This window comes from Leuresthes tenuis, unplaced genomic scaffold (assembly GCF_036924035.1).
Source record: "Leuresthes tenuis unplaced genomic scaffold, fLeuTen1.0.hap1 SCAF_16, whole genome shotgun sequence".
NCBI classification, from domain to species: Eukaryota; Metazoa; Chordata; class Actinopteri; order Atheriniformes; family Atherinopsidae; genus Leuresthes; species Leuresthes tenuis.
In genome coordinates this window covers 9,171,355-9,184,481 of record NW_027325370.1, presented here as the reverse complement: position 1 = coordinate 9,184,481, position 13,127 = coordinate 9,171,355, and the positions used below count along the sequence as shown (strand labels likewise).

General features: G+C 41.1%; 3 protein-coding genes across 3 annotated transcripts in view; all 3 read left to right on the top strand.

The window, feature by feature from the left end:
- LOC140271377 (uncharacterized) overlaps window positions 1-13,127 on the top strand; it is a 160,849-nt gene that overhangs the window by 82,920 nt on the left and 64,802 nt on the right. The gene's annotated exons all lie outside the window — the stretch shown is intronic.
- spsb1 (splA/ryanodine receptor domain and SOCS box containing 1) overlaps window positions 1-13,127 on the top strand; it is a 225,925-nt gene that overhangs the window by 167,929 nt on the left and 44,869 nt on the right. The window lies entirely within an intron of this gene.
- Window positions 7,874-13,127, top strand: ca6 (carbonic anhydrase VI). The gene is made up of 10 exons (XM_072367137.1): window positions 7,874-8,056; window positions 8,592-8,771; window positions 9,405-9,553; window positions 9,867-9,962; window positions 11,297-11,363; window positions 11,483-11,640; window positions 11,754-11,880; window positions 12,003-12,086; window positions 12,178-12,210; window positions 12,292-13,127. The coding sequence occupies exons 1-10, from the start codon at window positions 7,963-7,965 to the stop codon at window positions 12,924-12,926; spliced, it is 1,623 nt and encodes a 540-aa protein (XP_072223238.1). The 5' UTR covers window positions 7,874-7,962; the 3' UTR covers window positions 12,927-13,127.

Below are 13,127 nucleotides of genomic sequence, written 5' to 3'. Positions count from 1 at the left end.
CGAATCTAAATATGCCCAGAGGTTAAAGCCAGACGAAAGCATCGCAGTGATTGCTCAACACGTGGGTCTCACATAAATTCAACTGAAATATATACATCTACATATTAGTTTTAGCCAAGATTAAGAGGTGTTTCCCCAAGAATCGCACATTCGGTGACGCTCCGTCATCCAGATCATAGCAATCCTATGAGGAGCCTGTACGCAGCTTTAGATTAATAGTATGAAAAATCACCACTAATTTGGACATTGTAATGAGTTACAATATGAGTAGTGGGTTTCTCCCCACAAATCTACCGTCGTATTTTTGTAATGACAGTTTTTTTTTAATACAGCTGCGCAGTGCACAGCATCACTGGCAGCAGCAACAGTGTGATGAAATCCTGCTGCAGTGACCTTGAGGGGGTCATTGTTTTAAAGCCAATTGCGCCACCTGGTGATCGGATACTCGGTAAAACGTCGCAACAAGTATCTCGAGCAAACATTTTCCACCTAAGTATGATTGGATCTTAACAGGAGGTGTCTGCAAATCAGGACAATACTTGGCCCTGAATAGAAAGCAATTGGGCTACCTTTCTTGAATCCTGGAAAAATACTTTTTCCACTTATGACTTAAGTGAAAACCAGTGACGACCAGTGGCTTAGATACGACTGAGTAATCAGGTAAATGGATGCAAGTGTGCCGATTACAAACGGAGAGCAGCTGAGGTGAGGACATCAGAAACAGGCTCTGGGGACCTCTGGTGGTTTAATAAAAGCAAGGCAAACGGAAAAAAGCAAAACACCTTGGAAGTTTACCTCTAAGACCAAGACCAAATTACACTGATAACCAGAAACCATTAAACTAATCTCCTTTCCTGATTCTTTTACTTCTAGTAGATAAAAAATGCCAGAAAGCGATGAGAGTGCATGCTCTGAGTGTCCAGTGGGATTTATCCTGCAAATACATACATTTGTCATTCTGAATTGACTGTGAGTTTGTGAGTTTGTGACGGACTGGTGACTTGTCCAGTGTGCCCAATCCCACATGGCCTCAAAAGGATAGAGTTTAGATAAAGGATGGCTTTGTGTAGCGTAATGAAACAATGAGGTGAATAGTCTGGAAAAAGTAATAGTCAAATTATTTGTGTTTTGTAACAGAAATCACACACTGAAAATACTCCATATCAAGTCCTGCTTTCAGAATTTTCCTTAATCGCACATCAGTATGAACAATATAATGTATCATGAGCCTCTGCGTCCCCACCCATCCTTTGGGTGGTGCATGGTTGTAATTGTCCTCATCAGTTTCACTGACTGCACCTGTGAAGGTGTGAATATACCAGCCCGGCGCTCTTGGTTGCATTGCTTTTTATGAGATGTTTCCCATTGTTTTATAAGGAAATATTCAAATATACATCATGTTTTTCTCAACCGATGTGTTCAGTCTGCATTTAAGATGCAGATCCCAGTGAGCCAGGTCATAACAAATATGAAGCACATTAACTAGAATGGGAGTTATGCAGACTAGCTTCTGTTTGTGGTGTTTTTTTATTGTGGTGTAACATTTATTTGTTGGCTGTCATCTATCATACATTTATTAGTATTGTCATCTGTACCCAGTTTATCTTGTTTGGGGTCATGGGGGTCTGGAGCCAATCCCAGCTGAAAGGGGGGCAAGAGGCAGAGTATACCCTGGACAGGTCAGTCTGTCCAGGGTAAAAACACTGAGAAACAAATACACACTCATACCTGCGTCCAATTTAGTATCACTATTTAACCCAAGATTCAGTAATAAGAAATGATCAATTGACTGATGAGAGGACGAATATCGCTCTCTGAACCTTTTTCACCGCAAATGTTTCAACTTGTCATTGAAAAAAGAGCAGATGTGTTACTGATAACATGAATGTGTATTAGTGAGGCGGCACGGGCAACACCAACATACAGGAACTGACACCTCTGAATAAGACCTCAGCAGTTATCAATCATGTTGTTTAACACGTTTGCTTTACCCACAGCAACTTGTCACTTCTTGTTAAGGAAAAGAAAATGAAAAGGCAAAAAATTAATGTATAGAGAAAGAAAAGAGGAAATTGCACTCTTGGAACATGCAGCATTTGAGACATTTATCGACTGAGACTGAGGCTACTTATTTAACTTATTTTAACACTAAATACAAACAATATTTCACGTATTCTATTTGTTGCTGCTCTCTGCTCTTCCAGGACAGACCAATGAACACAGGATGTTTAGGACACTCCCAGTTGCTCCCATTTGGAGCACTTATTATAACCCTAGCTATTCCAGTGATGATGAATAACACATCACTGCTTTTTAGATCATTTCAGATAATTCCCTTACTATTGGAAGGTATCTAGGCTCCATCAACATGACACAAACAGTTTCTGTCGAATAATGAACGGATGACCTCATGAAAAGCAGACCTGCTACATGTTTGTGAAAGTGGGATAACTTATCTGTGACTGTTACACATTGCAAGAGCAGAATCAATATATAAAATCTAAACCTTTGTGTCTTTGTTTATACCCTACAACTAATTTGATGTGACCTGAAAATGAGAACATGCTGTTCAAAACACTGTCTTTAGAAGTAGTAATGAGTCACTTAAATAATGTATAAGCTGTTTCATTTCAAAGAAATATATAACAATTGTACTTCTTCTCAAAGTCAATGGGGAAACTTTGCTGTAAAATGCGAATGAGACATTGTAAGTGAATGTAAAATCTGCTTACTCGCTGCCTCGCCAACTATTAGAGGAGAAGACTGATAAGGGCATTTTGTCTGTGCACTGTCAATGATAATCTGTTGGTCTGCACATGGATGTCTACAGCATGTTGCTGCCAGCCAGTCTGAAAGTTTACAAGTTTCCAAAGAGGCAGAGTTCTCTGATGCATGAGGGAAAAGCATGAAAACTCTTTTTCCACCACACAAGCCAGACATGGCGGCATATTTTGGTGAGCTGAGGAATCCAGAACCCTACCAGCACTCAGAACAGCCAAATCTAAGTGCATGTCCTGTGCGTGACTAAGACCTCACACACGTTTGCCCACACAGCCCGTGTTCTAAAGAGAAAAACGTCTAACACTATTTGTCCTTATAGAAACGTCTGCTGCTGCCTTGTCGCATTAAAAGCACAGAGCACATTTGTCCCAGAGGACCCTCACAGATTGGGTGAACTGAACAGCTTTCAGGTGTATATATATATAGATCAAATAAGATAGCTGTTTACCCACACATGTGATTCTGGGACACACAACCTGCCCTGATCTGAGTGTGCCTGATTTGTGTGCTAGTTTCCTGATGTTCAAGGAAACTAGTTTCAGTTCTCTCCAAAGCCAAGAAAAATAATAACTCTGATTGTTTTATCACTTCTAATTCATCATACCAAACACAAAAGATGGGTGTGGTGTGTTTTATTCATGTCCTGCCCACTTCAGCACCTTTTTGATGAGAGTAAAGGAACTATAGGCTAACAAATTTACACAAACTCCAGCTGTGTCTGTATTTATTTGCAGGGGATTCATTTTTCTCGAAGCAGCATAGAAGTGCAAAAATAGTTAAAATATTAAATAAAAGTTGTTGGATGAGAAGCTGAAAAGAGGTAAAAAGACAATATAAATGATGTTCATATAAACGGGACTCAAGATAATCGGTGACATAGAAATATGATAACGTAATAGAAATATAAACATGGTCATTGAATAATGCTGGACTGGAATATTAGAGTGAATAGTTTAAAAAAAATAAAAAATTCATTGAAGCTAACAAATGGGTTCCAGGTTCGATCCCCACCTCTGTGGAGTCTGCATGTTCTCCCCGTGTATGTGTGGGCTCTCTCCGGGTACTCCAGATTCTTTCCACCGTTCAAAAACATGTATGTTAGGTTAATTGGTGTCTTTAAAATTGTCCTTAGGAGTGAGTGTGTGCGTGAGTGTGGTTGTTTGTCTCTGTGTGGCCCTGTGATGGACTGGCGACCTGTCCAGGGTGTTCCCCGCCTCTCACCTGATGACGCCTGGGATAGACTCCAGCCCCCTCGCGACCCAAGGTTGTTTTGAACGGATATAGAAAATGGATGGATTAAAGCAAACCACCAGATTCATAAGATTTTATCCTGATACTCTCTCTGCGTGGGGAAACTGGGGGGAAAAAATGGATGTTCAGTGTAATAATTTATCACCTGGCTTATAGAGATACTATAAGTCACTCAGGATCCCTGCAATGACGTTGTTGTCTGCCGGTTTTGTGCACAGCTTTGCTGGGAATTCTATCCCATATTCAAGCTGCCGTGCTCAAAATAAATGCGACTTTCTTTGAAAGATGGATGCTTTGTTTTGTTAATTTGCCTTCTGTGCTCGGGCCTGTCTGCAGCTGAATCATACAGTCGCCTATATGTCAAACTCACCTCATGTAGGCTTTTAAATTACCAGCTTGCTCTTGGTTGGTACAATTACACCATTAAAGTTTCCAAGATCTTAAATACTGTCATTGCCGTCATCCTGTAGGTCAACCTAGTGATTAACTAGAGAAGAAGACAGTCAAGGTTCATCTCTAGTACAGCACTAAGGGCCATCATGTCTGTGGCTTCTCCATGATCTCAGTCTTTGTGGGTGTTGAAAATCCACTCCTGTCTTCTCACCCCTACAGGTCAGTCCTGGATTGCCCATCTGACCTGGTTTTGGCTGTTAGCCAAACAGAGTAATAACTGGCATCATTCAACTGCAGGCTGCAGTCCAGAAAGGAAGGATGTGTGTGGAACAATGAACGTCTTTAATAATACTGGGTCCTTTGATCACTTTGTAACCTAATCAAGCCGGTGCACATAAAAAAACACACTTACAGTGATGAAAGAGAAAGCACGTCCTCTGTTCCGATTACAAGGTTTCACAGTACAGGTCATGACAAAAAATAATTATCTGGTCCTTACCAGGGATTGAAATTAGGTAAATACAGCCTCAGACAACCAACACATATGACATATCACACTTTGCTGATATTCATTCAACAAAAACTAATCCTATGATTCGTTAGCTTGTAGAACCACCTTTAGCAGCAATAACTTTGTTGTCAGTCTCTCACATCATTCCGGAGTTGTTCCGTACAACATTGTTGGAAATGTATTATATATATCTCTGGATAAATCAGATAAATAATTCAGTTTTAAGGGGGGTTCATAAGCGTTGCTTCAGTTCATTGAGATATACAGCACTACAGTCAGGCTGAGGTCTGGACATTGGAGGACCATTGCAACGCCTTGATTATTCTCTTTTTCAGACATTCTGTTGTAGATTTGCTGCTGTGTTTGGGATCATTGTCCTGCTGTGTGACCCACTTTCAGACAAGCTTTAGCAGTCAGACAGATGGCCACATATCTGACTCTGGAATACTTTGGTATACGGAGGAGTTTATGGCAGACTCAATGACTGCAAGGTACCCAGGCCTGTGGCTGCAGAACAAGCCCCAATCATCAGCACTTGTCCGCTGTACTTGGCAGTTGGCATAAGGTGTTTGTGATGATATGCTGTGTTTGGTTTTCTCCAAACGTGCTGCTGTGCATTATGACCAAACATCTCCACTCTGCTCTTGTCTGTTCAAGGAACATTGTTCCAGAAGTCTTGTGGTTTGGTCAGCTACAACTTTACAAACCTGAGCTGTGCTGCCATGTTTGTTTTTGAGGGCATTTCACGTTGTGAACTTGCCGGGACGTCCACACCTGGGAAGACTGACAACAGCCTAGGTTGTATTCTTTCTTCTGTAGAATACTTTACAACAACTTTATAATGGCTTCCCAAATTCAAGGGTAACAATATTTACCTTTCTACGATCACTGCTGATGTCTTACCTTCTTGACATTGTGTTAACACACACCTGAATGCTCCAGAGCAGCAAACTGCCAAAACTTCTGCTTTTAGAGAGGTGCTCAAACCTGCGGATAAACATTTAATCACGTGATGCAGTCAAATTTGATTAAATTATTGAATGATTAGCAACACCTGGCCGCTACTTACCCTCTCTTTGCTTCAATAAAAGCATTTAGGTGTACTTGTTTTCACATTATACTTTGTCATGTGTTGTTATTTATCCCACAGTGGGAGGCACAAAGTAACTTCCCCTGCAGAGGATAAGGTCCTTTGTGTATCTAGTTTGTGTAGAAAAGCTTAACTGTTCCTCAGCTGACAGCTCCACCTAATAACTGCAGTGTCCGTATCAAATGTCTACAGATGGCTTCAGATAGCAGGAATACGTGGAATCATTTGGAAAAAAAGCTCTCTTGCACTCCTTTATAAGAGGTGAAGAGAGTGAGTGAAGTGAGCCAAGAACTAACCAAATTTCTCTGGTCCTTTGGACCAACAAGCGTTTACCACCATTTATGGCCATCATCGGTCAGGTCAAACCTTGATTTCTCAGTAAGAAACACACACAGTGAAGCACTGGGGAGGACCGATGATGCTATGGGGTTGCTCAAGTAAAACTGATGATCTCGAACAAGCACGGATGTTAGTCCATCTTGTTAGTCTCTAACTATTACCCTCAGGACCTGTTAATAGGTTAACAATGGTCTCAGACACACCTGTTGGCTGTGCAAAACCTACGAGGAGACGAAAAGGAAAAAAAAGGATGGTGAGCTATCAGACTTGTCAGGTTACTTCATTTACCTGACATCACCTCCACAGTACGCGTTTGGGATGACTCTGACCAAAGAGTTAGAGCCATGCACTGCTACTCTGGTTACATCTAAAACTGCAAGAGAAAAATTATAGCAAGCTACTCTGAACAACTCAGAGACAGGATAGACGGGGCTTGTAGAGCTGTGATCAAATTCAAAGGTGCTTATTTTGAGGACTTGAAGATCTAATGCCTATAAAACTTGCATTTCCTTAAAGTACTAGTTGTGAATATGGGTTACCTGAACTATGACTGTGCTGCTAAACTTGAACACTTTTACCTGCATTTGTAGGCCCTGTTAGTTTTGCCCAGATATGCCCAAACATTTGCCATGCAGCTGTAAACTCACTGGATGATGATGTTGTCTCACATTTAACAGACAGATGCAAGACTGTATTTCTAGTCTAATTTCTTGTAAGAAAGTGTAGAGGCATTCTTCCCCCGAAGAATAAACTTTTCATTTGAGCTCCTGATTTTGGCCCCTTGTGCTTCCCTGAAAAAAGAGAAAATGTTTACTTTATCCTCTTTTCTTTTTTTTTCTTTTCTAATATTCTCATGAGGCCATCCAATCCTCAAGGCAAACTGTACATTCACACACCCCTCAGTTTGACAGCTATGGCATTTGGAGCTGAGGTGTTGGGCGTGTTGTGACTGGCATGCATTAACAGGTGATACACGCTGTAAAATATTATCATTAGAAAACCTTAGTATATTCACAGAAATGTTTTTTGCAGCTGTCATCTGTTTTTTTTTTTTTTTTTTGCTCAGAATGTCTCAAAGGGACAGTTGCATGAGTGTGCTTGTATGTGGGTTCCTGTTTTGGCTGGTATTCAGTTCAAGTTCTCTGTTAAGTTATTCAGCACTTCTTCTTCAGCTTGTAAGCGGTTTAAAGTCCCAGAAGATCTTTTCAGCTTGAGGAATGTACAGAGCGCTGACATATTTATGGACAATGATTAGATCTTTAAACATCCTAATCTTAAACGTCAGTTGCAAAGGGAAAATGCATGATTTATCTTATCTATCACGATTGCAGACACCCTCAATAAAATAACCATACAGTTCCCCCACCAACACCACACAGAGATAGAAATTCAGCCTAAACCTAAATTAGGAACACATTTCAGATAAGGGAGCCAAATCGCCGTGTAGAACTCTTTTCCAGTCACTTTGGCGCTGTTGGGAAGCACTCTGGGCGTTTTCAGCTGAGGTTTCAACACCTCCCTTCCTCACTTGCGAGTTACATGTGGAGAGACAACCTCTGTGAGGTGTCAGTTCCCTCCGTGACAGAACAGAGTCGCAATGATGGAGATCCTCTCTGCTTTTGTGTCCGTCGTTTTGGTCTGTTTGGTCAGTGCTGGGGTACCTCATGATGACATACACTGGACATACACAGGTGGGCTTCTCGCTCATAATTTATAAAACATCAATACAGAAGATAAAATATTTGATGCGTAAAGCGTGCGTAAAATATGAATTGCAAAATAGTCAGACAAGTAGCCAATATATGAATGTTTTGTTTTAGTTGATGATATGACTAAAGTTATTGCTAATAGACATTCATCCGAACAATTTCACCGCATTTACTGGGCAACGTAAATATTTTTGAATAACCACTTTCAGGCTCTTGTTACATCTGGAGCCCGTAAAAACAGTCAGTGAAACAAATTACTTGCTGTGTTGTATTGTCGTAAATGTTTCTGGGGTGAATACTAAAGAAAACTGAATCAATATCCTGTTCAGCAAGTTCGGTGAGTGCCCATTGAAACCAGCAACCTGTAAGCTCTTTCAAATCCTCCGCAAACATGCACCAACATAAACGAGCATGTCAAACTGTGTTACTCATTGAGTGAATGTTTTCGTCAGCCAGGCGACATTTCTACTTCACATTGGATGATAATTGGTATTTGATTGATCTGTTTTGCTCACAGAGGGAGCTTTGGACCAGATGCACTGGCCAACCAAGTACCCTGCCTGTGGCGGCAAGAAGCAGTCCCCTATTGACATCCAGCGGCGCAGCGTGAGGCACAATCCAGACATGTTACAGCTGGAGCTCAACGGATACGATGCTCAGAAAGGGAATTTCCTCATGTCCAACAACGGGCACTCTGGTAAGAGTATAATAAAAACGTATAAATTACTATAATGCAGCTCACTTTTAAATCTACTTTTTTCCTCCCTAAAAGCAAACGTGACGGGATTTCACTGTAATTTCATATCAAGAATTTCCAGTTTTCTATAACATCTCCGGGCTACTATTTCTTATGACATAGCCACTTCTTTTCATTACTTTCTCCAATATAAAGAATTGTGGTGAGCTTTGGTTGAGACTTGCAACGACGGAAGACAGATAACTTTTCTCTTTGAAGACGCGCTCTTTTCTTTGCATTACTCAGCCTAACACGCTGTCACGAGATAAAAAATATCTAACATAGCAATTAACAATATGAATGAACTAACAACGTTATATAGCATTTTAGAACACAATCCATACAACAATACACTACAGTGTGTTGCTATAAGAATGTCAGTCCTTTCGGGCTACTTGACATTTTTCATGTTGATAATGACACATAAAAATAATCTAAAATTTGTCATTAACGTTTTTTTTCTTTTCTTGGATGACTTGAACATAAGATATTTTTGCCAGGAATGTAGGACGACACATTCCTAAACATCTGAAACACATCAGCAGTACTGTAAAGTATTCATGATCACTGATAAAATCTTCATGTTGCCATCAGTTCAAATCGACCTCCCTCCCACTATGATGATCACCAAAGGCCTCCCGGGAAAATACACAGCTGTCCAGATGCACTTGCACTGGGGCGGCTGGGACCTGGAGGCCAGCGGCGCAGAGCACACCATAGACGGCATCCGCTACATGGCAGAGGTGGGCTCAGAAAACAGCCTGCTGTTGTAGAATGCAAACTTTATGGTAGAATGATCATAAAAGATCATTGAAGTATTTTCTGGTCTCATTTTTTTTTCATAAAGAAACTATCTGCATCAATCCATCTCAGAACTTACAGATTTCCTTTTCTGCTGCATATTCTACTGCTAGTAAACGCATTAACAGGCCTGTTCTTTTATTATGATTTGGTTTAAAGTTTGTGTTTACACCTATATTGCCAGATGAGCTTTTAATTTGAACTGGAGGTCATGTTGGCACCTAACCTGTTCTTGTTTTCCACCTTTTCTTCTAGCTCCATGTCGTTCATTACAATTCTGACAAGTACAAGAGCTTTACCGAAGCCAAGGATAAAGCCGACGGGCTGGCAGTACTCGCCTTTTTTTATGATGTATGTGAGCTACAAATACCACTTCCTCTTCATTGTTTTACCAACAGATTATTTGACATCCACACAGGCTCGCAGAAAGATGAATGTGGTTTCTGTTGTAGTAAGTTTAGAAAATGAAAAAGTCTTTGTACTGAAAATCATAATTCATGTTCCATTGGTCTTTGAAGTGGATTATTTTGGTCATTCTGTTGGATTAAAGACTCTATTGAGTCTTCAGCTGCTGATTCAACATATTGAATGAGAGCTTGTTTCCAGCGAACTGAGACGACTCTGAGACACTTCCTTTTCAGTCCTTTGAGAGGTCATAGCCGCAGCAATGCTACTGCTGGCGTCCACTGTGGCAGCAGCATAGAGTCAGTGTTGTTTGGACAAACCATTGTTCAAAAAGCTCAAACAGTTCAGAGTTTTAAGAACAATGCTGTGAATTACAGCAAGTGTTGCCATCATTCTTACAAGTTAGGACCGCAGCGACGCTGCTAAAGCAACAGTCTGACCATAAAATCACAAAAGATCAAACAAATCTTTGGTGTTTATTTACTGTGAAGAATAATATTCTCTTATACCAGATAAAGATAACAACCAAAGGTGACAAAGCAATACCCAAGTTAAAGATTTCTGTGGAGCTAAAACCTGATTATGCTGCACATTTTCATCTACAACTTGTTACATACAGATGCTTGATCAGGACTCCTGTCTTCACATTAGGATGAAGTGTGTCAGTCTTATGATACTTTAGAAAATGGTGACACGGTGGACTGTTTATTTTGTGCCTGCACCACATTTTGTGTTTGCAGATGGAAAGCGTGAGTTTAATAAGCAAGAAAATTGAGATTTTTAACACGGATTCTAAATGCATTTGGTTTGGTTTGAGGTTGGAGGTTTGGTTGGTGATGGAAGAGTAAAATGTTGGACGTTTTACCCAGAAAGTTGGAGTTTGCAACCCCTGTGAGATTGTTATTGGTTTATATTTGTCATGTTCAGGTTTTTAACACATAATTACACAGTTATATTAAGCAAGACATTGAGGTTTCAGTTAGAATGCATCCTCTGAGAGCAGTTACCACATCTCAGATGTCACATTTCTCACTTCTGCATCAAGCTTCTTCATTTTCTTGGTTGCCAGGGTGAAATATTATTTGGTGTGGTTTCATAGCATCTGTGCCAACTTGTTGAAAAAAAAGACATCTGTAGGAAATTTACAAGGTGTCCTGACCAAGCATTTGTCGAGTTGGCAGTGAGAAAAGGGATGGAGGTGAAGCGTCAAAACATTTTTTTTTTTTTAAACCTTTGAACCTTTTGATTTCATATTTGACACAGTTATGGTTCATTTCCAGGATGGCCATTTTGAGAACACCTACTACAGTGATTTCATCTCAAACCTGGAGAAAATCAAGTATGCAGGTGAGTTTTATGCTGGCATTTAAAAAATGCTACATTGCATGGTTAGAGATCAAACTTCACAGGCGACCGTCATCAGATCTTGATATAAGTCTAATCAGACACTTATGTAACCCTAACAGGTCAGTCCATGAACATATCGAGCATCGATGTGCGCTCCATGCTCCCAGAGAACCTCAACCATTTCTTCAGGTACGAGGGGTCCCTCACGACTCCCCCCTGCTATGAGAGCATCATCTGGACTGTGTTTGATACACCCATCACTCTTTCACATAACCAGGTTCGGCAGGCAGAGAGAACTTTCGTCTTTAAAATTTAGAACCGATTACAGAGCGTAACGTTTAGCTGGAACAAGGCTTATTTTGGGAATGATGTGCTATTTGTGACCTTCAGATCAGGAAACTGGAGAGCACTCTTATGGACATTGATAACAAGACCCTGTGGAATGACTACCGTATCGCTCAGCCTCTCAACGACCGTAAGGTCGAGTCTTCGTTCCTGCCACGCCTCGGGAAAGGAAGTGCGTATCTTGTTGTGAAAATGTGATTGCATAACTCTTTCAATATTTATCGCTCAGATGAGGGAAACTTCCGAGGTTTCAGTCTCAGTCTCATAATCTTCGTTTATTTTTTGTCTCCTCAGCATTTTGTCGACAGGATGAAATAGAATCCAGACTCCTGAGGATCGAGGGTTTGATAACATCTCTTGGAAAGAACATGTATTCAGGTGATTGAACTGTTTTAGATGTCTGCATTAGAAATAGAGGCGCTCATATTTACTGAATAGTGTTTGCTTGTTTCTTACTTGTTCTCATTAGGAGGACCTCGCAACCCAAAGCCATCCAGATACGGTGAGTACCTCTGCCATTGAACTATGACTGAAAGATGGTTCTCTCTCTAAAGTCTGATTCTAGTTTTTGTGTCTGCTTCAGAACATCGTGATCTGTTTCCACTGGTGCTAAACTTCCAGGAAAGGAACTCTGACAACTATGCTTTGGCCCGCCTCAGCCATCACATGGAACTGGACTCCTTCACTGTCTGCATGCACGTCCTGCCTCAGTTTGAAGGAGTTCACACCATTATCTCCTATTCCAGCAACAGCAATGACAACGAACTGATGATCTCCATCGGTGAGGACTCAGATGCAAGAGAGGTGGGCCTCTGGATTGGCAACGAGTTTGTTAACCTGCCGCACAACTTTAGGCCCCACGACTGGGCGAACTACTGTGTCACCTGGTCATCCCACACCGGTGGCGCGGAGCTCTGGATTAACGGCATGGTTGGGGAGCAGCGGTACTTGAAGAGTGGTTACACAATCCAACCTGGTGGTGTGTTCATTCTGGGCAAAGACCAGGATGGATTGCTGGGAATCTCTAATGCAGATGCCTTCGTGGGTAAGATGACTGATGTCAACGTGTGGGACTATGTGCTGACCACGGCAGATATCAGGGACCAGATGTCATGTGAGAGTAACAGCACTGTGGTGGGAAATGTGTTCAGCTGGGGAAGCACCAAACTCAGCCTGTATGGAGGGGTGCAGCTGGACAGCCAGTACAGATGCTCCTGAAAAGCCTCACCTTCTTGTCTTGCTATGCGCTTAAAAATTCTTAAAAGATATCACTGCTTATGGTGGGGGGTTTAAATGTTCATTGTGTGTGTAATGAAGGACAAAATGCCTGTCAGGCACCAGTAGATTTATATTTAAAATGTATGTCACAGCTTCATCCATGTATTCATGTCTTTGCATTATCAATAAAGGCTCACAAGA

What these genes read in the sequence shown, in the direction of transcription:
- ca6 (XM_072367137.1), top strand. Translation starts at nt 7,963, where the DNA reads ATGATGGAGATCCTCTCTGCTTTTGTGTCCGTCGTTTTGGTCTGTTTG. An exon ending in GTCCAACAACGGGCACTCTG is followed by an intron (nt 8,772 to 9,404) that starts GTAAGAGTATAA and finishes TGTTGCCATCAG; the next exon opens with TTCAAATCGACCTCCCTCCC. An exon ending in GGAGAAAATCAAGTATGCAG is followed by an intron (nt 11,364 to 11,482) that starts GTGAGTTTTATG and finishes TAACCCTAACAG; the next exon opens with GTCAGTCCATGAACATATCG.